Raw genomic sequence first — 22,761 nt, forward strand, 5'->3', positions numbered from 1 at the left:
ATGGATGTTTTAGTATTGTGGTTATGGCTTATGGCTAAGCAAATAAATGTACCTTTTTCCCCCTCCCTCAAGCACCAGTCTAGAGGGACTCTTATCATAGAAACTGGTACCTGGAACCCCCATCCAGATGACCCTGCTGTCACCAGATTGGCCAGAGGCCAAAGAAAATGGTAGGGATTTTGGGAAGCCAGTCATGGAAGGAAGGGTCTGGGGCCTCAGGCCCCGAAGCCCCTCACTCCCTTCTTGAACTGGGCAGCCTGGGCACTCCAGGTTGTCCCAAATTGAGGGGGGAGGTGTTACCACAAAAAGAATCTCTTGCCTTTCTTCTGCAGCTTTTGGATGGCCTCCCTCCACTCTGCTCGCTCGTAGTCAGAGGAAAGCAGGAACAGGTAGCTCTGGAAGAAAAGCAGGATGGTGCTCAGCCTGGGTGGCACACATAGAATCATAGAGTTGGAAGAGACCACAAGGGTCATCCAGTCCAACCCCCTGCCAAGCAGGAAACACCATCAAAGCATTCCAGACAGATGGCCGTCAAGCCTCCGCTTAAAGCCCTCCAAAGGAGGAGACTCCACCACACTCATTGGCAGCAAATTCCACTGCCGAACAGCTCTTACTGTCAGGAAGTTCTTCCTAATGTTGAGGTGGAATCTTCTTTCTTGTAGTTTGAATCCATTGCTCCGTGTCCGCTTCTCTGGAGCAGCAGAAAACCACCTTTCTCCCTCCTCTATATGACATCCTTTTATATATTTGAACATGGCTATCATATCACCCCTTAACCTTCTCTTCTCCAGGCTAAACATACCCAGCTCCCTAAGCTGTTCCTCATAAGGCATCATTTCCAGGCCTTTGACCATTTTGGTTGCCCTCCTCTGGACAAGTTCCAGCTTGTCAGTATCCTTCTTGAACTGTGGTGCCCAGAACTGGACACAGTACTCCAGGTGAGGTCAGACACCAGTGGTACTATTACTTCCCTTGATCTAGATGCTATACTCCTATTGATGCAGCCCAGAATTGCATTGGCTTTTTAAGCTGCTTTTTAGCTGCTTTTTTAGGAGCTGCTGCCAGTCAAGGGAAGACCATGTTGGGCTAGGTGGGCAGATAGCCTGGTCTAACTTAAGGCATTTCTTATGTTCTTAAGGGAGGCTCAGTGACAGAGCACCTGCTTTGTTTGCAGAAGGTCCCGGGTCCAATTCCCCTGCTTGGCATTTCCAGGCAGAGCTGGAACCCCAGAGAGCTGCTCCTGGTCAGTGCAGACAATACTGAACGAGGCAGCTTCCCACGTACTTATTCCAATCAGAACCAAGACTGGGATCTTGCTCTGCTGATTTAAGGGAAAGGGCTGTCGCTCAGAGGTGGAGCACCTTCTTTGCACGCAAAAGGTCCAATTAAAATAAAAGATCGGCGACTGTAAAGAGGCTTCTCTGCCCGGGACCCCAGACAGCAGCTGCCAATCAGAGGAGACGCTTGCCTCTCTCTTCCTGCCCACAGCCCCACCCCTACCCAGGCACGACTCGTCTGTCCGTACTTTCCCATTGCGGTTGTGGATCCGGAAGGGGATGGATGGGGAATTGAGCAGGAGCCAGAACTCGTTGTCAAACATCTTCTTCTTTAGCCGTTCCATCGCTCGGCTCTGACCCTTGTTCGCCTTCTGGAAAAGAGGAGAAGGGACAATGTCTGACACACAATTCTCTTCCCTTTGGGACCAGGGGCATCAGTGGGTCACATAAAAGATTCAGGGACAGGAGTCCATAGAGGCAAATTTGCATAAAATATGCACATGCTACGCTAACACCTATGTTTATTCCCAAGCTTTCGCCCTGACTCATAAAATTTGACCTTGTTTCATGTATTAGAACCTTCTGGGTTTCTTTTATTCACATTTATAAACTATTTTTTAATAATGTGTCTTAGTTTTAGATTACGGTTATGTTCTTGCTTTAATGATACATAGTTTGGGGTTTTGTTAGACTACACACCACCTAGAGATTTTACAATATTAAGTAGATTATAATTGCTATTAAATAAATAACTGAACAGATGCAAATTTAGGCTTTCACTCTCAAAACAGGACAAAATCAACTGATTTGCCATCCAAATCACCTTAGAGCAAATTCTTCAAATCATTTACCCCCCTCAAATTAATTTAACTCTCAAAACAGGACAAAATCAACTACCGGTAATTTCCCATCCAAATCACCTCAGAGCAAATTCTTCAAATCATTTACCCCCCTCAAATTAATTTCCCCAAGAGATCCTGCTCCAGATCCCTTCAACTCTCCCTGTTCATCAGTCCCTAAATCATCTCTAGACAGAGAAAACCAAACTTCTTCTCCCAAATTAATATCCCACCCAGTCACTCAGATCTCCCCACAACTCAGTCTCTCACACGGTAGAAACACTCTTTGGGGCACTTAGAAAAAGATCCAGGGGCCTGTACCCTATGGCCTCCTCCTTAGCTATACTGCTGTCTCGGATATAAATTTGGGGAGTCACTGAGGAATCCAATGACTGGAAAGCGATTCTGCCTTCAAAGCCGGCTGGTGGAGTTTCCAAAAGGCATCTTGCCAGCCTGCACTGGAAACAGAATACTGGAGTAGAGGTAGACGGACGTTTCCATATTGTAAGGGGGAGACAGTATAGAGAACCTCCCCCTTGCATCAGAAGTAGCTCCTCCCCAAGCAGTGATGGAAGCGAGGGCTCGGAGGAAACCAGTCAGGAAGTGGAGGGAGAGTGCCGGGGCTCTGGCAGCATGGGAGAGCCCCGGCTACACAGGAGGGAGGAGATAAGAGGGGGAAAGGGGGGGAGAAGGAAAGCATGGAGCGTAGACCCTTTCCTCCGGTTCCGGAATTACGCAGGAGAAAAAGGGGGAGGAGTTTTACTGTCCCGAGACTCTTATGTTGGAGGAAGTCACGCGGAGGAGCAGTGCCGGATTCTGCATCGGAATGAGCAGACATGTTTTCCACACCTGTCTCACTGTAAATAGAGTGCACCAATTAAATACTGTTGAAAGACAAGCATGTGGAGCGTCGTTACTCTGGAGTAGTCGCAACGACCCCTGACACATATGATCCAGCAAGGGTGTTTTTACCCTGCCCCAGAGCATACCTCCTTCTGCACCTCGCTCTTCATAGAGGAGATCTTTATCTTCATGTCCTCCAGGTCGTGGTCAGGCATGGCATGGACGTGTGGGCAGGAGTCCGACTCCTCCAGCGACGGGAACACCAGCTCGGCCAAAGGCATGTACCACTTGCAGTCATATTGCTGGTGTTTCCTGGGAAGGAGACGAAGAGCTCGTTCTGGGCAATCCCAGTTATCCGCAGCGCCGCCCCCCCCCATTTGTACTGCAGGCCGAGGAAAAGACCCCTGCCCGAGACCCTGCAGAGCTGCTGCCGGCCAGTGTAGACAGTATGGAACTATACAGGCCAAGTGGAAGGACTGTAGCTCAGTGCTGCAAAGCATCTGCATTGAATGCAGAAGGTCCCAGGTTCAACCCCCAGCAGCATCTCCAGGTAAGGCTCCGACTGTGCCCTGTCTGGAACCCTGCTGCCAGTCAGTGCAGACAATACTAGATGCTACAGTATAAGGCAGCTTCCTATGTTCCTTTTTAAACCAGCCCTCAAGTCGGAGTCATGAGGACTGGAATCTTGGCTTTATTTTTAGGGGAACGTATGAAGCTCTTCACTGGAAGCATTTCCAGCCAGGCGGTCCCAGATTCAATCCCTGGAATCTCCAAGCATGCCTGGAAAAGATTTCCTGCCTGAAACCCTGGAGCGCCGTTGCCAGTCAGTGTAGAGAACAGTAAGCTAGATTGACAAACAGTATCGGGCCGCTTGCGACATTCCCATTTAAAGCACCCTTTTATTCAGAACCATGCGGACTGGGGTATTAACTTTATTTTTAAAGAACAAACATTTGCTCAGTGGCAGAGCACACTGTCTGCATGCAAAAGCTCCCAGGTTCAATCCCTGGAACTGATTCCAGGTTACAAAACTTAGGGATTTTTAAAATATATTAAGCGGTATAGAAATTAAATAATCAATCAATCAATCAATCAATCTGCTACAGACAAAGTGCAAGGGAAGGTCAGGATTCCCACCCTGTGCCCCGTTCTTCCCCACTCATCTAGACCTCCCCCGGGCCTCACCCCACGCCCGTTTTCTTCAGCTTGGCACAGAGAAGGACGTCTGTGAAGAGGAAGACGTGGCGCAGCTTGCGGGAGCCCTCGGCCAACTCCACCAAGAAGCCGTCCTTGACCAGTTGCCGCGTCTGCAGGTGCGACAGCAAAAGAGGAATGCACATGTGTGAGGAGGAGGAGGAGGAGGAGGAGGAGGAGGAGGAGGAGGAGGAGGAAGAAGAAGAAGAAGAAGAAGAAGAAGAAGAAGAAGAAGAAGAAGAAGAAGAAGAAGAAGAATAAGAAGAAGAGGAGGGGGGGGAATGGAAGAACATCAGCGGCCAGTGGCCCGTCAAGTTCCCAGCATCCCGTTCTCACAGTGGCCAACCAGATTCCCCCAAGGGAAGCCCACAGGCAGAGCCCGAGTGCAAGAGGAACTGCCCAGTATACTGCCTCCAAAAGTGGAAGCAGCATACAGCCATCATGGCTGTCAATAGCTTTATCCTCATGAATTAGTGTAATGGTCAGGGACTGGCTGGATGAGGAAGAGTGGTGGCAGCTGCCTGCCCAAGAGCTCCCCAAGGAGGGCAAAAGACAATGACTTAGATCAGGCATCCCCAAACTGCGGCCCTCCAGATGTTTTGGCCTACAACTCCCATGATCCCTAGCTGAGAGGACCAGTGGTCAGGGATGATGGGAATTGTAGTCCAAATCACCTGGAGGGCCGAAGTTTGGGGGTGCCTGACTTAGATCCTGGATCCTGAGCAATCAAATGGGGGGGGTCAGGATAAGCAGTGCCTTCCAGGACAGGGTTAGAGGCTGAGAGTCACAGTGTGAGCGCAAACTCAGGCAGAGAGGAGTCAGAGGTTGCCCTTGCTAGCCAGCTCTCCTCTGCTTCTGACACCCCACTCAAGAGTCCTGCTAAGGAATGGGCCAGACAGGCCCGGAGGAGGAGCTCAACCCTTGACTCTGCCTGGGAGTGATCCTCTAGTAATAATAATAATAATAATAATAATAATAATAATAATAATAATAATTTATTATTTATACCCCGCCCATCTGGCTACTTCCTACAAAATATTAAAATACAACAATCTATTAAACATTTAAAGCTTCCCTAAACAGGGCTGCCTTCAGATATCTTCTAAAAGTCTGGTAGATATTTTTCTCTTTGACATCTGGTGGGAGGGCATTCCACAGGGCAGGTGCCACTACCAAGAAGGCCCTCTGCCTGGTTCCCTGTAACTTGGCTTCTCGCAGCGAGGGAACCGCCAGAAGGCCCTCGGCGCTGGACCTCAGTGAGAGGCTAGAGCAGGCACCCCCAAACTTCGGCCCTCCAGATGTTTTGGACTACAATTTCCATCTTCCCCCGACCACTGGTCCTGTTAGCTAGGGATCATGGGAGTTGTAGGCTAAAACATCTGGAGGGCCGCAGTTTGGGGATGCCTGGGCTAGAGGGAAAGGGCGGGGACAGTGGCCAGTTTGAGCAACCTCTCCATCTGCATTGAGACCAGCCAGAGGAACGCTGCTGCGTTGTTCGTTTCTGTTATGAAAAAGCTAATTGCATTCCGTGCCTCCCTGGCCCTGTGGTCGACCTGGGCTCGCTTGACAGCTCCTTGACAAATTGCTGAAACTCTTGACAGTAATCCTCTTCTAATGCTATCGTGGTTGGTGGGTATCGCTGCCTCCGGGGAGAGAAATACTGAGCAATACCGAGCTAGTATGCTCCCATGGCATATGCCCCCTCCAGCCACCCCCTCTCACTGCTATGCCAGCCTCTCAGTGCTGGAAGTCTCCCTGGCCTCTCTCTTTCACACACACCCCACTTCATCCTGTAAGGGGAAGGGCTTATAGAGAACAGGCCCCCCCTCATCAGAAGCAGCCCATCTCCAAGCAGTCAGGAAAGCGAAGGGGCGGATGAGGAAAGTCAGGAGACGGAAAGGGAGTGCCCAGGCTCTGGCAACATCCAAGAGCCCCTGCTCTACAGGTAGGAAGAGAGGGAGCGGGAGAGAGAGAAGAGGAATAAGGCAGACCGCAGACCCTTCCCCCCGACACCGGAATTGTGGAGGAGGAGAAGAGGGAGGAGATTCACTGTCCCAAGGCACTGTCCCATGTTGGTCCAAATCGCGGAAGGGGGCAGTGCCGGATTCTGATTCGGACTGACAAGACATGCAATCAGCAGCTCACTTCACTGTAAATAATGTGCACTAATAAAAACTTCTGAAAGACAAGCATGCGGAGGGTCGTTACTCAAGAGTACAGTGGAACCTCGGTTTATGAACACCTCGGTTTACAAATTTTCGGTTTACGAACGCCGCAGACCCATCTGGAACGGATTAATTCACTTTCCATTACTTTCAATGGGAAAGTTTGCTTCAGTTTATGAACGCTTCAGTCCGCGGACCGACTGGAACAGATTAATCCACTTTCCATTACTTTCAATGGGAAAGTTCGCTTCAGTTTATGAACGCTTCAGTTTATGAACAGACTTCCGGAACCAATTGTGTTCATAAACCGAGGTACCACTGTAGTCGCAACAACCTTGACACATCCCCTCCCGCTTACCTCTCCTTTGGGGGTGGTGACTGCCGTCCTGCGGGGGTCGATGTCCTCATTGATACTGGAGAGGAAGTTCTGAGAGATACGGAGGGCATCTTGGAGCAGTGGGTAGTCGGGGTGGTCAGAAGGCGTGTGCTTCAGCAGATCCTAGTGCAGAAGGAGAGGAATGGACCTTGAGATTTTACAGGTATGTTATTTCTTCAATATCTTTTTGTTTTGTTTTTAAGGCATTGTGGGACTTTCTAGAAAGTGAGCCATGTTAGTCTTTATGGTGCTACAAGAGTCTTTGAGCTGGTTTTTCTGCTGCTGAGTAACACATCTTAAAATGGCAAGATTCAAAAGTCAGTGGGGAAGACCTGTTTGGCCTCCCAGGACTTGTTTGTTTGTTTGTTTGTTTGTTTGTTTGAAACAAAAGAAGAAAGGTAACTGTAAGAGAGAGGGCTTGCAGAGAGCAGCCCACTCTGCTTACTTCCATCAGATGGGAGAGCAGCAGCAAGTCTGGGAGTTCAAATCAGGAACAGGAAGGGTTAAGACGGGTCCAGGGCTCTGCAGAGTCCTGGTGGCTCAGCTCCAGGTTGGTAGCAGGGAAGCAGGGGAGGAGCTAGCTTCAGCAGGGGCTGGAAAGGAGGGAGGAGAGAGAACGGCACCTCAGGAGCCTGGTTTGGGACCACGGAGGACCCATAGAGCAAGGAGGAGGGGCGTTTGGAGTCTTAAAAGGGGGGTCAGAGCCCACGAGACGCCATTGTGGGCTTCTGCCCCATGCAGAGCAGACATGATTTGAGACATCTCACCACTGTATATAGCATGCACAATAAAACTATGAAAATCCAGAGGATGTGTGGAGTGCTTACTCGGGAGTAGCCAACACCCCATCTGTGACAGTAACTTAAGAGAGGACACCCTTTTAATAGCTTAAAGTAGCCGTTTTTGAACTTCAAAAGGGAACTGCAGTGTAAAACCACTGAGTTACCATTTCTCAATCCTGCCAACCTAGCAGTTCGAAAGCACGTCAAAATGCAAGTAGACAAATAGAAACCGCTACAGCGGGAAGGTAAACGGCGTTTCCATGTGCTGCTCTGGTTTGCCAGAAGCGGCTTTGTCATGCTGGCCACATGACCTGGAAGCTATACGCCAACTCCCTCGGCCAATAATGCGAGATGAGCGCGCAACCCCAGAGTCGGTCACGACTGGACCTAATGGTCAGGGGTCCCTTTACCTTTACCTTACCATTTCTCAAGAGGTTTAATGCTATCACTTGCAGGCAGAATCAGGACAAACGTGTTGCTGGGTTTTTTAAAAAGTCCCTTTTAACTCTACAATTCTGTGACTCCGTTATTACAAGCGTTGATTGTCTGACCAATGCCACAATGTCTGCGCTATTAACAACTGTTTTACAAACTGCCACGGTCGGTTATGTACACTATCAGTGTCCGCACTTCTGCATTTAATTTTGCTCTGACTTCATCTGGAAAGAACCCGGAAAAAAACAGGCTAATGCGGATTAAGCATGTTCTGTAGCCACAGAACCCCAAATATCTGTTGGTGTGGTGGTGGTGGTGAGGATAGAAAATGGGGAGGGAGGGATGGAATGGCATATTCGGTTAAAGGGCATGCCTGGCACCCGGAGCTGGCAAAACGTTGCTCTATACTGCAACATTTTGTTGCGCGTTCCATTTGAACAGGGTCTATTCTGGGGCTACACCTTGAGGTGGTAGCTGATTTTATTTAAAAAACAACAACATTTTTGCGAGGATTAAATATGGCCAGGTTTTGATTATAGCAAAGTGGCAAATGGATTCCTTGGTTTTGTAGGAATTGCTCTCTCACACATGCATACGTGAGACCGGCTGGATTTGGGGGCACTGGCAACAGGTAAAAAAACAAAAGCTATACTTACGTGTAATACAAGAGTGCTCCGGGTCACTCGATTTATAGGCTTGTACAGCAGCGCTATAAGCGAGGAAGAGAGAGACAGGTAAACCGGTGAGTGCCACACAAAATAGCCGCCGTATCCACAATCTGCATCAAAAATGCCTTAGTGGGATATGTAGGGCACTGCCCCACCAACGTCCTCTGCCAGCCCCCAATTGCCCTGCCTTTTTACACTCAACCAGCCCACTGAGTGGCCCTGCCTGTCAACTTCTTCCTCCTCCTCTTCTATCTCAGGGCTGCCTCTTGTAGTACTCAGCTGTGTGGAGGATTCCCCTCAGAGAAAGGCAGCATTCAAATTTATTAAATAAACGAAAAACCTGGTCTAGTCTGTTATGAGACATTGGAAATAGCCCTTCTTTGTGTGCCTCCCAACACAAGAGGTCCAGAGGGCGGCAACACGAGAGCGGGGCCTTTTCTGTGGTGGCTCCCCATTTGCAGAATGCTCTCCCCAGGGAGGCTCGCCTGGCACCTTCATTAGACACCTTCATTAGGCACCAGGCAAAAACGTTCCTCTTCATCCAGGCCTTGGGCTGCTTGGCGTCCTTTTAAATGTGTTGTGGGAGGGGGGGGGGTTATTGGGTTGTCTTTTTATTTATTTATGTATTTTCAGTTTTTTATGCTGTGAACTGCCCTGAGATCTAAAGGTATAGGGTGGTAAACTAATAATAATAATACAAAATAAATAAATAAATAAATAAATAAATAAATAAATAAATAATACAAAATTGCTGCCTGTGGCTTCAATGTTTTGTTATTCCTGCTCCACTTCTCACCTCTGTGGTCCGACTGGTTTGGGATTGCTACAAAACCACATAAAGCACATGCCACCTGTCTACAAACAGAAGGGCCTTTTTGGTAGTGGCGCCTGCCCTGTGGAACGCCCTCCCACTAGATCAGGCATCCCCAAACTGCGGCCCTCCAGATGTTTTGGAACTACAACTCCCATGATCCCTAGCTAACAGGACCAGTGGTCGGGGAAGATGGGAATTGTAGTCCAAAACATCTGGAGGGCCGGAGTTTGGGGGTGCCTGCACTAGATGTCAAGGAAATAAACAACTATCTGACTTTTAAAAGATCTGAAGGCAGCCCTCTTTAAGGAAGTTTTTAAATATTTGATGTATTATTGTGTTTTTAATATCCTGTTGGAAGCTGCCCAGAGTGGCTGTGGAGGCCTGGCCAGATGGGTGGGATATAAGTAACAAATTATTATTATTATTATTCCCACTGGATATTTGCTGAACTACAACTCCCATCATCCCTGACCATTGGTTGTGCTGGTTAAGTGCTGATGGGAGCTGGAATCCAAAACATGTTGTGGAGGTGACCAAGTTAGGGAAAGCTGATAGGCCAAAAGCAAACATGGCGCTGGCAGCCATTTTGCCTCTTCACGTGCCCCTCACAAATAACGGGAGCTGAACTCCACACCCATAACCATCTCTGGCCTAACCTTGCCGTGCCCCGTCACACACGTCAAGGTGTGTCTTTGTGTGTGTGAGAGAGAGATTCATGCTCCCATTTCCCGTGCAAATTAGGTCCCTCCAGTTTCATACGTGAAGAGGGCTGGCTCTGAACAAACATGGCCGCCCTACCACGTTGGGACGTGGGGCTGTAGCCAACGTCCACTGCCCTCAGAGCAGGCCCATTGAAACGAATGGACATGGCTAGCAAAGCCCCATTCATTTCGATGGGTCTACTCCGAGTAACACTTAGCTGGACAAAACCCAGCTAGGGAAGGGGACAGACCCAGAGCAAACATGGCCGCCCAACCACACCTCTGGTTTAAACAGAGGCAAAAGAGGAATGAATGTCAGTGCCACAGAGATGGGGCACAGGGTTAGGGGCCATCCGGCCCTCCAAACGTGGTGGGCCTCCAACTTCCACGGGAGCTCGAGCCCCACAGATGTTTCCCAGCTCTAGGCCCACATCTATGGACTAACCACCCCCAATAAACTATTCGCATTCTCTGGAACCCAGCCCAGTCTACATAGCCTAACAAGGGATGGCCCCGAAGCTTCTATCTTTCCTTTTTCCTTTTCCCAATGGGGAATGGGTGGAATAATGAGTTTTCCCATTATATAACAAAAGGAAGGGAGGTGGGGGGGGTTGGTGCTGTGAAACCCCCCCCCCCGCCCCCCGAGATCTTCGGATGAAGGGCGGTATATGAATTTAATAAATAAATAAAATAAATAGCGTCAAAATAGAGATGAAAAGAAAGAAAAACAGGCAGAACCTGAGAAACAAAGGTTGCACACCAGACCACACCAGACCACACAAAAAATAATAATTCTACATTTTTGCAGAGTTCCTGAGGCATCGTCTCTTGCTCTGTGTCACACACCCCTTCTCACGGCAAGTGTGAGCAGGAAGAGGGGAAAATATGATCTTTAATACTATCTGGGTGGGTGTGTGCCCAAGCATTTTAAACTAATGTCAGAGTCTGAAATAAATACAAGCACAGGGAGTTTCCTCACACTTCCACTTGGGTTACGGAAGCGTGGTTGGGGAAGAAAACATTTCGGAAAAATGACACAGATCAAGTGCTTGGAAAACTATTGTTTCATTTCACCTTCTTGAATTCCACATTACATCATCCCCCTTTTTTTTAAGACAATTGCCAAGGACACAGCTTAAAGAGAGCTTCCCCTGAACCCCCAAACTCTCGTGTCTCTTTGGGACGCCTCCTTGAGGATGCGGCCCACAGGATTTTGGTGTCCGGGACAAAATGGCACATGCGGAACTCATAGCAATTAAAACACACACACACACACACATACCCCAAACCCAGTCCGTCCATTAAGCTATAAAACTGACAATTTGCTGCCCTCTAGCGGCGCAGCAAAACCTGCCGCCCGAGTCAAGAATGAAGGCAGGCGGAGGCTGAGCGTTCATCTCCCCGAAATGTTCGTGCGCTTGGCTCCAGTCTGCTTCTAGCCCAGACGTGCATTGTGGATTTCCCCCTTTCCCCGCTCAAAGCCACTTCCCCAAGCTGAAGGGAACAGGCAGGGTCTCGTTCTGAAACGGATGCAAATAGGGAAATTCACCCTCGCCTCGCCCCCTCACAAAGCAGAGCCCCCATTTCCCCCCCTAACCCAACCACCCATGCCAGCGCCAACCCAACAGGGGCATCTCTTGAGGAAGTCCCCACCCCAAAGGGAACGGGTGCAACAAATCCCCATTTCAATGGGACACGTTTGCGTGTAGGAGCGTGACAGAATTTAAATCGCCTTTAGTAACAAGGGGCAGGAGAAACGCCGTTCCTCCACCACCACCACCCCTCCAAATTGACAATTTGATACCCCGAAACCAGTCACTTTGGATAACACCCCTGAAAAGCAAGAAGTAAAAACCCATGTTGAAAAAGAGTCCCGGGAAATGCACAAAATTGGGGTCCAGCACCCCAATAAAGATGGCCACGATGGAAGGTAGTGGCCACCTACACAGCCCCCCTGCTCATCACCATGGTTACAAGGCATGGAAGGGAGGGGGAGCAAACATTTAGGGGGCAGTACCCCACTTCCCTCGGGCAGCGAGTGAACGGGGCAAAGATGAAGCAAATGCGAGGTGGTTTGGGGGAGTCAGTGGGTGGGAGGGAGGGAGAAAAAAAGGGACAGGTGTGTTTCCACCCCCCCGCCCCCCACCTTTTGTTACAGGTTCCGGGGAGAATTCTGCATTCAGAGGTCACAAAGACCGACGTCAATTGAAGTTGCGCCCTAACGGGACCAGGCAGAAACTGGGGGCGAATAGTCACAGAGTAGCAGTGGGAGACCCTCTGAAACCCACCTGCCATGGGGACCCAATATTTCCTTTGATTTTTTTGGGGGGGAAACACCTAGCGACAAAGAAGAGCCCAACCCTAGGATCACTCAGGAACAAAGAAATCACCAAGTTGGCACTCCCAAGCGAAGCGGAAAAAAGAGAAATCTGGGAAAGTGGGGGGGAGGTTTCTGAGGCGCGCTAAGACCCCTCCACACTTCCCCGGCACCGGACCAGTGAGGACAAAGGCTTGTTTGCCGGAGGGGCATTTGTGGAGACAAAGAGAGCAGCGAGAGAGAATCCTTACAAGCCACCCCAAGAGAGGACCCCAGACCCGAGCGAGCGACACTGTCCCAGCCCTGCCCTCCACCTGCTCTTTTAAAAAATGGGGGAGGGGTGGAGATGGATGGAAAGGAGACCCCCACCGTAGGTGCAGTTACAGCAAAAGCGGATGATGAGCAGAATCTCCATGGCACCCTCCTTGCGGCATGGCTATCACCCGGCTCCATCGGTGGTGCTCCGCTGGCTGTCGGTGAAAAGAGCTCCAAAGCCCAGCCGGTAGTTGTAGCGGAGAGAGGAGGAGGGGGGGAAGGGGGCGTGAGGGGCTGTAAGACGCTGCCAGCATTGCAAAGAGGTGGAGACCCCTCCTCTCAACCCCCCTTGCCTCCCGCCTCTCCCCCATAAGAGCACAAAGGGACCCGTATCTCCAATATGCACACACAGCACCAGATCTCATCTCTCCTTTGATGGGCTCAGGGGATGGCGGGGTGGGTTTTTTGGGGGGAGAGTCAGACAAAAGAGCATGCCACATAATTTAAACGCCAGCTCGCACACACCTACAGAAAGATATGCATGCAATAAAATCGATACCTTCCATGGTAACGGAGGTGTGGCTCTCTTTTGAATCCTTTGGGCCCTTGACTTTCAGCTCCTGCCGAGAGGGGGGAAAGAACCGTTAGAGGCCACCTTTAGGGCATCCTGCAAACATCTTACCCAGGAGTAAATCTCGTGGAGTTCAATGGCACTTGCTCCCCTGTAAATGTTGCATCCTCAGGGTTGCAGAGTAGACCCACTGGGATTAATGAGCCTACGTTAGCCGCGTCCATTAATTTCAGTGAGTAGGTTTCGTACCAGAGACAGCCACTATCACCCACCCACCCACCCCCGGTTTCTATAATCTGGTCTATTTTCTTCTTCTAAACTCCCAAGGATTGCACCCTTTGTATGCTGAAATTTTATTTATTTTTTAAACAGAGAACGAGAGTGCCTCTGAGGATGTGCAGAGAGGACCCTGGCCAGCAAGCTGAGGTCGTGCACAGGCACACCGTTCTACTCCCCTGAGTTAAAGGTAAAGGTAAAGGGACCCCTGACCATTAGGTCCAGTCGTGACCAACTCTGGGGTCGTGGCGCTCATCTCGCATTATTGGCCGAGGGAGCCAGCGTACAACTTCCAGGTCATGTGGCCAGCATGACAAAGCCGTTTCTGGCAAACCAGAGCAGCACAAGGAAACGCCGTTTACCTTCCCGCTATAGCGGTTCCTATTTATCTACTTGCATTTTGATGTGCTTTCGAACTGCTAGGGTGGCAGGAGCTGGGACCAAGCAACGGGAGCTCACCCCGTCACAGGGTTTCGAACCGCCGACCTTCTGATCAGCAAGCCCTAGGCTCAGTGGTTTAACCCACAGCGCCACCTGGGTCCCTCCCACTCCCCTGAGTTATATCCAACTAAATTCTATGCAGAGACCCTATGCAGAGAAGAACTGGAATTAGCAGAGTTACGTTAAGTCACATACATTCATATCTCTGAGTAAGACCAAGATCAGATATAAGCCAAAGGATTTGGAGAGAAAGGGTTGATTTAAAAGAGGGGCACAATTTCTGAAGTTTGTTGAGCCCGAGAGAAAGTAATCTCAGTGGTGTTGGGGGTCATTAATAGAGGTCAGAGAGAGAACAAAGAATTGACTGCACACAAGGCCTTCTAGAGACCCCCTGCCTCATTTAAACTCAAAAGACACCTGTTTTAGATGTACTCCACACAGCACATAGCAATTTCTACACACAAAAGGCACCATTTGAGTAGCTTTAATTTAAACTGACCAGATATGGACAAAAAGGTTCCTAGAAAAATACATTTCTTGGCTGGCCTCCTCACTCATGCTGCCCAACATCACAAGCATCAGATCAGAAGAAATAGTCTCCTTTTCAGTCCAGCCGCTGCCACCCACAAATCACAGAAATCAAAGAACTGTAGAGTTGGAAGGGACCACGAGGGTCATCTAGCTCAACCCCCTGCGAAGCAGGACTCTTTTGCCCAACGTGGGGCTCAAACCCACAACCCTCAGTTGCTCCACCAACTGAGCTATACCAGTTTCACAAGCAAACTCTTGGAAGGGGGAGGGGTAGACTGTGACTGCTCAAGGAGGTTCTGTTTGTCAACCATGTCACAATTTCGCCCCCTTAAAAATCAACAGAGACCCTTGTCTCTGCTTGGGAAGGAAATCCAAATTCTTCACAATGCTTGGCGGATCTTGGGATTAGAATAAATTGTGCCAGCAAATACATTGTATAAAGTGGAGAAAGAGGTCTGCGGCAGGGATGAAATTTTGGGGTCCTGCATAAGCCCCCCTTTCCCCTTTCCCCCCAACCCCCAGCAAGAGAAAGTAGAAATGGGATCAAATAGCAAGCAGGCAGGCTTGCATTGCATTTTTCAAAATACACAACTCTGTTTACTGGAACAGTAGATTAGCAAATCCTTTGTATAGCAAAGGGATTTGTAAACTGTCCTACTTTGTAGACTCCTCAGGGCAAAGACTTGTCTCTTTTTGGAGCAGGAAGGGGAGGCTATATTACTCTATAAAAAATCTCATTAGGCAAACTAGGGTGTGTGTGTGTGTGTGTCCATCCTGACTAACCTCACAGGGTTGTTGTGAGGATACAGTAAAACACACATAGCAATCCACTCACAGAATTAACTCCATCCAAGCCACATTTGAGCCATGTGAATAAAAGACAAGCAAATAAACGACAATATTTTGAATCCTCACCTCTGAGATTTTCTGAAATTGGTTGTTGCTCTGGCTGCATTTTTCTGCCGTCTCCAGCGCAATTTTGTAGTTGTCCACGAAAGCCTTGTACACCCCCAGCTGGCTAGCCTATTTGGGGGGGGGGGGGCAAGTAGTGATATGTGTGCAAAGGGAGGGAAACATTAGAAAAGCATTAAGTTCATTCCCTGAGGCCGTAAGTCACAGCCTTCTTAAACACTGGCACCCACACTTTCTGATCCGTATCCCCGCAGGCCCCATTTTTTCCACATGGGAAATTAATGGGGTTCATCACAGAACTCGAGATAATCAGGGCCTCGTATATTTATACCCCCCCTTCCTGAAATAGCTGAGGACCACCCCACAAACAGGTGAGACCTTTGAATGCACCTTCCCCAAATAAAAATAGTATAATTACAGCTTGCGCAGCAATTTCCCTAAAACCCAAGACGGGAAAAGAAATCCAATTTTTGTTAAGTAACAAAGAAACATTTGCATCATAAGATCCACCTTTAGGCAAGGACAAATCCATCGGCGGCAGCACAACCTTAATTTTCTAAGTGCTACTTTGGCAAGGAGGATTTCCATTTAGTATAGGTTTGTTTTTTAAATAGTCATTATATTATACAGCAATGGTGGCAGTGGGAGGGACAGACCATTTAGTTCCACAGGCCAGATCCTTATGAGGACCTAGCCTTGCAGGCCAGTACATTTCCAAGCACAATTCAAAGTGTTGGTGCTGACCTTTAAAGCCCTAAACGGCCTCAGTCCAGTATACCCGAAGGAGCGTCTCCACCCCCATTGTTCTGCCCGGACAATGAGGTCCAGTGCCGAGGGCCTTCTGTGGTGGTTCCCTCGCTGCGAGAAGCCAAGTTACAGGGAACCAGGCAGAGGGCCTTCTCGGTAGTGGCACCCGCCCTGTGGAACGCCCTCCCACCAGATGTCAAAAAGAAAAATAACTACCAGACTTTTAGAGGACATCTGAAGGCAGCCCTGTTTAGAGAAGCTTTTAATCTTTAAGAAATTAGTGTATGCTAATATTTCTGTTGGAAGCCATTATTGTTGTTGTTGTTGTTGTTGTTGTTGTTGTTAAATCTGAAACGTGGGCAGGGCTGCCCAACATGTCAATGACATCGGGAGATTGGGTGCTTTGAAGGCCCGAAGTTAGTGCTTTAAGCCACCGGAGGCTTCCGGTAGACCAAAGCCTGATTTCCACTGCCAATGTAGAAGTGGAATCTTTCAGGTGCCTGGATAGCTCACTTGGATACAGCGTGGTGCCGATGACGCCAAGGTTGCAGGTTCGATCCCCGTATGGGACAGCTGCACAGGGGAGTCCCTTCACGTTCACTTCCAGCTCTACAATTCCATTATTCTAATCATGTCCATTAACTGCAAATTGGCCTTCTCTGAGTAGCAATAGAATTGGCTGCAACCCACTTTTAAACACAACCAGAAGCCAAGGAACGCCTTTTTTGTGCGACGTCTACTCCACTTTGGAACAAAACAAAACAAAAACTCACAGAATTGGGCCTTTGCAATTGCATACCTGCCACATCTAATTCTAGGAATTAAAAACAGAGGAAGATTCTCCTTCCCATCTCAGATTAACTGCATTCTCGTTTCTGAATTCAGACAGGACCCCCCAAATGTATCACTGGGCATGCCTAAGAGATAGCTGATTTGTAAAAATATTTTGTACAGGGTGAGTCCTTTAAAAGAGGCCCCTTGGATACAGAGTACACGTTCCACGAGGTCTCTTTTAAAAGACTCACCCTGTATATATCCCAAAGCTGCAGCAATCCCCTCCCACGATGGTGCCCCCCTTCCCAATACATGAAGCTCCATGTGCTTGTTCTCGACTCAAGAACTGGGCGAACTTGTTTGCCCCCCCCCTTCCACACCACCCACACAGCTTCTCCAAAACTACGATAATGTATTTAAAACTCTTTGGAGAGAACAGGCAGCGCTCAGGGCAAGGTTTCCACCCTGGGAAACTGTCTGACCTCATTTCAAGCAGTTAATAGAGCTCCTGTCTGCAAGGAGGGCTGCTTTTGGCTTAACAAAGGCAGCCTTGGGTTAAACCTCTCGCTGGCAGGCTCCACGGAAGCAAGGTGTCCAGGGACCAAATTTCCACAAGCAACCCCGCCCTGGCCGATCCGTGGGCGAAGAGAACTTCAGAAGGGCCACCCTGTTGAGGCCAAAAGCTCCCATCTTATCGCTGCTGGCCAACAGCTATGCTAGCTGGGCGAGAAGAGACGTGGCTGTCCAAACCACAACTGGGAAGCATCATTTTGGCTACCTCTGGTCCATCTAATCCAGCATCCTATTCCCCCCGCGATGGCCCAAGGAGAAACCCACAAACAGGGCACAAAAGCAGCAGCCTTTTCCCACTCCTTTGGTGCAAGGCACCCAGAGGCACACTGCTCCATTACAGCCATAGTAACTTCAGCGTTGGGTGAAGAAGTCCTTTGTGTCTGTCCCAAATAATAATAATAATAATAATAATAATAATAATAATAATAATAATAATATAATTTATTATTTATACCCCGCCCATCTGGCTGGGTTTCCCCAGCCACTCTGGGCAGCTTCCAACAGAAAAATAAAACACAATAATCTATTAAACATTAAAAGCCACAGCTTTGTGAATGATGGGAGTTGTAGTCCAAAACTATCACCAGCCCCCGGATCGTACGGCCGCTTGGATGAAGGGAGTTGTCGCCCAACAGCATATTGAGGGTCGCTTCCTTTTTCTCATTGTTCCGCTCAACTTCTGCAAAGGAGGAATTGTTGAGCTCAAAAGACTAGTAGCGAGGGAACCTGGCTCAGCGGGCAGCATCCCTGCTTTCCTACGCAAAGCCTGCCATGTTCTGCAAGGAAGCGGGCAGATAGCACTGTACAGAAGTCGATAGAATTGTGCCTGGCATTGAGGAAGAGGATAGAGAGTTGTTTTTCTCTGTTCCTCATTCAGAGAAGCTGAATGTTGGAAGACTAGGGACAGACAAGAAAGTTTCTTCACACAACACATTGTTATATAATAACAATAATGATTTATTATTTATACCCCGCCCATCTGGCTGGGTTGCCCCAGCCACTCTGGGCGGCTTCCAACAGAAAAATAAAGCACAGTAATCTATTAAACATTAAAAGCCTCCCTGAACAGGGCTGCCTTCAGATGTCTTCTAAAAGTCTGGTAGTTTTCCTCTTTGACATCTGTTGGGAGGGCGTTCCACAGGGCAGGCGCCACCACCGAGAAGGCTCCCAAACCTCCTGCTCATTAGCATTTTACTTGGTGACCCTGCTGGGCCTCTCCCTTCGACTTTATAAACTTTGGTTGTGTCCCACCTCAGATCTTAGTCACCTTCTTTCTAAACAGGGAAGCCTCAAACACCGTAGCCATTCCTTTCAGAAACAGGTCAGAATGTAAAACACGAGCCACGTATTGCCCCCGCTTTTCTGAACCACGATTAATTGTTCTTGACTGCAATAATAATAATAATAATAATAATAATAATAATAATAATTTATTACTTATACCCCGCCCATCTGGCTGGGTTTCCCCAGCCACTCTGGGCGGCTTCCAACCGAATATTAAAAACAGTACAGCATCAAACATTAAAAACTTCCCTAAACAGGGCCGCTTTCAGTTGTCTTCTGAAAGTAAAATAATTACTTATTGCCTTGACCTCTGCTGGGAGGGCGTTCCACAGGACGGGTGCCACTACTGAGAAGGCCCTCTGTCTGGTTCCCTGTAACCTCACTTCTCGCAATGAAGGAACCGCCAGAAGGCCCTCGGCGCTGGACCTCAGTGTCCGGGCTGAATGGTGGGGTAATGGTAATAAATAAACCAGCCTTCCCCAACCTTTAGGTCTCCACAGCTGAGGCTATTATGTACTGGATGCGAAACCAGGGTTTGAACTGGATTTGCAAAGTGTGGTTTTTGTGGCTTAAGCATTTGGTGCTAGCCATGCTTTATTATTTTAGTGTTTGATGCTGTGTTGTTTTTTTTACTATTTTTTATTGCGTGGCATTTAAATTACTACTTTTACTACTACTACTACTATTATTACAAGGTGTGACTGGAAAGTTTGGTAAATGGTCACAGAAAATGGACAGCAAGAAATATTCAAACATACAATCGGCATCGGAAACCCACGAAATGCTCACAATTGTGTATGGAGATGAAGCTGTAACTCAAAAGACAGTGTAGAAGTGGTTTAAGTGTCTCCGTGACGGGCGGCAAACCATCGAAGATGACCCTCGGTCTGGCAGACCATCGACGAGCAGAATGGCAGCAAATATTGACAGAGTTCGTGAGTTATTGATGCAGGATCGGCGTTTTCCGTCCGAATGATGGCAGAAGAATTGCATATTCCGCGTGAATTCATTACTGAGGTTACTGAGTTGTCCCACAATCCATATTCTCCCGATCTGGCCCCACCAGGTTTATTTCTTTTTCCCAAAACTGAAATCTGCGCTGAAAGGGCACAGATTTTCCAACATTTCACACGTCCAAGCTGCTGTGGCAAGGGAACTGAAAGCAGTACGAAAAGAGGACTTCTCCAGACGTTTCCACAGTTCTACAAACATTGTCAATGGTGTATTGTATCAGAGGGGCCTACTTTGAAGGCTTGTAAGGTATGTATGTTCGAATATTTCTCGCTGTCCAGTTTCTGTGACCATTCACCGAACTTTCTGGTCACACCTTGTACTATTATTATTATTGATCTAGCCAGGGTTTATGAGTTTGGTGCTGGCCACGGTTTATGTGTCTGGTGCTAGCCAAGATTCATGTGTTTGGTGCTAGCCACAGTTTACGTGTTTTATCCGCACCAAAACTACTGAGGACACCTCCACAACGGAACGAAAAGACTGGCGATGGACACACAGGAAGTCAAGGACCAGAGAAAGCCGAAGGGTAACTCACCAGCTTCTGGAAAAGGTGGCCAAGCACGACACTGCTGTCCCAGTTCTGGACCTGGGGCCAAAGGCTGTCGTAGAACTCCTTGTGGATCTCGTAGATGTCCTGGATCTTGTAGAAGATGGTCTCAATCTGCTGGATCGTGAGGACAGGCTGGGAGGTGGTGGCTGTTGCTTTCAGGGGCTTCATGGGCTGGAGTGAGTCGGACACAGAGAGAGAGAACCGTTAAACACTGCGACCCCCACATCCTTTGCGAACCAGCCTTTGCGAACCATCCTTGCAAAGCCATGGTGCTTCTAACCTATGCCATAGCTGCCAAGTACCCCGTTTTCCCCGGGAAAACCACTTTTTTACTTACCTTTTCCCGGTGGTCCCCCGTATCACTTCGTCTCCCGTTTTTCTCCGTTATTTTCTCCTGCCGGCGGCCATTTTTTTCCTTTCTGATTTGCCCTTCTATGGGCACCAAAAATGGCCGCTGCCGGCTTCAAAAGTCGCATCTACGCATGTCCGGAAGTGCATAGACGTGACTTCCGGTGTCGGCAGTGGCCATTTTTGGTGCCCATAGATGGGCGGAGCGACACCGGAAGTAGCGTCGGCGCACTTCCTGACATGCGTAGATGCGACTTTTGAAGCCGGCGGCGGCCATTTTTGGTGCCCATAGAAGGGCAAAACAACACCGGAAGTTACGTCGACGCAACTTCCGGTTTCACACGGCTGCCGGTCCCGGATTCTGCAGTCTGGGACTTGGAAGGTAAGCCTATGCTCTGCCTCCGAACACCACACGTAGCACTAAACCGTGGCTTGCTTACACCATGGTTTGTTTAAGAAACCATGAGTTAACCATAAGATGATTAAAAAACACCTTGAGCTCTCCGGAGGAAAAGGTGGGGTACAAATGTGATTAATAATAATAAAAAAGTAAAAATAAATAAATATTTATTACCGGACTATCCTAAACACCTCCGCAGGCGTTTTTAAAAAACAAACCAGCTCCCCACAGAGCACAGCGGCCCTTTGAAATGTCAAGAGTAGTAGTACTTCGCCAGCTTCCCCATTGCGCCAGAATATGGAAGGGGAAGCTCCCCGTGGGCCACGCGGGTGTTGCGCAAGGCAGGGCTGCTGTGACTCGGACGCCAGGCTCTCAGGAGGAAGCCGGAGGCTATAAATAGGCCTCAGAGGGCCACTTTCGAGATGAGGCCACAAAAAGGAGGCTGCGGAAGACGCAGCCGCTGTCTCGGGACGTCTGCTCCAGCCAGAAACATGCGGAACTCACAGCTGCATGACACAGCCATCTCCACTGCGGTCCCTTTTCAAGCAGGGAAGGGAAACTTTGGGCCTGAAAATGTTGCTGGACTACAACCTCCGCCCACTCCCTTGAGCGATGGTCACCCTGCCTGAAAGGGCTAATGGGAGGGGAGAGGACGGCTGTGGCGCTCAGGATGTGCTTGTTTGTCGTTTAACTATAACACGGCTCAGGACCCCAATATCTTGAGGACCCCCTATCCCCATAAGAACCGACCTGGACTCTGCACTTGTCACCTGAAGCCCTTCTCTACGTCCCTCCTTGAGAGGTATGGAGGGTGGCAACACAAGAACAGGGCCTTTTATGTGGTGGCTCCCCAACTGCAGAATGCTTTCCCCTGAGAGGCTCACCTGGCGCCATAATTACATGCCTTTAGGCACCAGGGGGAAAACATTCTCCTTTACCTATGCCGTCGGCAGCCAGCCTCTTTTGGTGTTTTCCACTGGCTGGGAAGGATTTGACCTTGTTCCCTCTTTGATTCCCAACCCCACTTCCCCCAACTAGCCAGGGGTGAGCTGGGTTGTCCCTCCCACCACCGCAGAATCACAGAATTGGAAGGTCCAGCCCCCTGCGATATGGGGCGTACTCACCAGCAATAGGGCTTCGAGCTGGTTGATGTACATCTCCTCACTGGCCAGGAAATCCTTTAGGACCAACCTCCGCATGTCCACCCCCTTCCCAACATCTTGTCCACCCTAGAAGAAATAAGATGTCACATGTTAAAAGGTGAGCGGAACCAAGACTCAGCTCCAAAGAGGATGGTGGTGATTGCAAGTGCCTCTGAGCATGCGAAGAATGATTTTTCTCACACTCCCAAGTTAGAGAGTGTAATTGTTTTTTTTAAAAAAGTTTTATTCCATTGCATCCCCACACACACACCCTGCGAGGTAGGCTGGCCTTAAAGGCAGCAACCTGGCCCTGGTTGCCCCAGTTGTGTGACCAAGGCAGGATTTGAACACAGGACACCAAGGATCAAGCAATGACACACCAAGTCCAGTGGCTCAGTGGCAGGGCACCTGCCTTGCATGCAGAACGTTCCAAGTTCAATCCCCACTGGCATCTCCAGGTAGGAGGAAAGACACCCACCCACCCACCTGAAACCTTACGAGAGCGGCTGCCAGTTAGTGTAGCCAGTACTGA

General features: G+C 49.0%; 1 protein-coding gene across 2 annotated transcripts in view; it reads right to left on the minus strand.

Annotated features, from left to right (window-relative positions):
• ABR (ABR activator of RhoGEF and GTPase) overlaps positions 1-22,761 on the minus strand; it is a 120,236-nt gene that overhangs the window by 44,346 nt on the left and 53,129 nt on the right. For both annotated transcript variants that reach the window (XM_035138839.3, XM_035138840.3), the window contains 10 exons: positions 22,212-22,316; positions 20,325-20,510; positions 15,401-15,508; positions 13,226-13,286; positions 8,568-8,620; positions 6,677-6,817; positions 4,145-4,266; positions 3,106-3,271; positions 1,526-1,648; positions 320-395 (listed from right to left, as the gene is read on the minus strand). In XM_035138839.3, coding sequence (XP_034994730.3) covers positions 320-395; positions 1,526-1,648; positions 3,106-3,271; positions 4,145-4,266; positions 6,677-6,817; positions 8,568-8,620; positions 13,226-13,286; positions 15,401-15,508; positions 20,325-20,510; positions 22,212-22,316 — 1,141 coding nt within the window. The remainder of the gene's footprint in view (positions 1-319; positions 396-1,525; positions 1,649-3,105; positions 3,272-4,144; positions 4,267-6,676; positions 6,818-8,567; positions 8,621-13,225; positions 13,287-15,400; positions 15,509-20,324; positions 20,511-22,211; positions 22,317-22,761) is intronic.

The sequence above is a fragment of the Zootoca vivipara genome, chromosome 14 (genome assembly GCF_965207765.1).
Source record: "Zootoca vivipara chromosome 14, rZooViv2.hap1.1, whole genome shotgun sequence".
Lineage (NCBI taxonomy): Eukaryota > Metazoa > Chordata > Lepidosauria > Squamata > Lacertidae > Zootoca > Zootoca vivipara.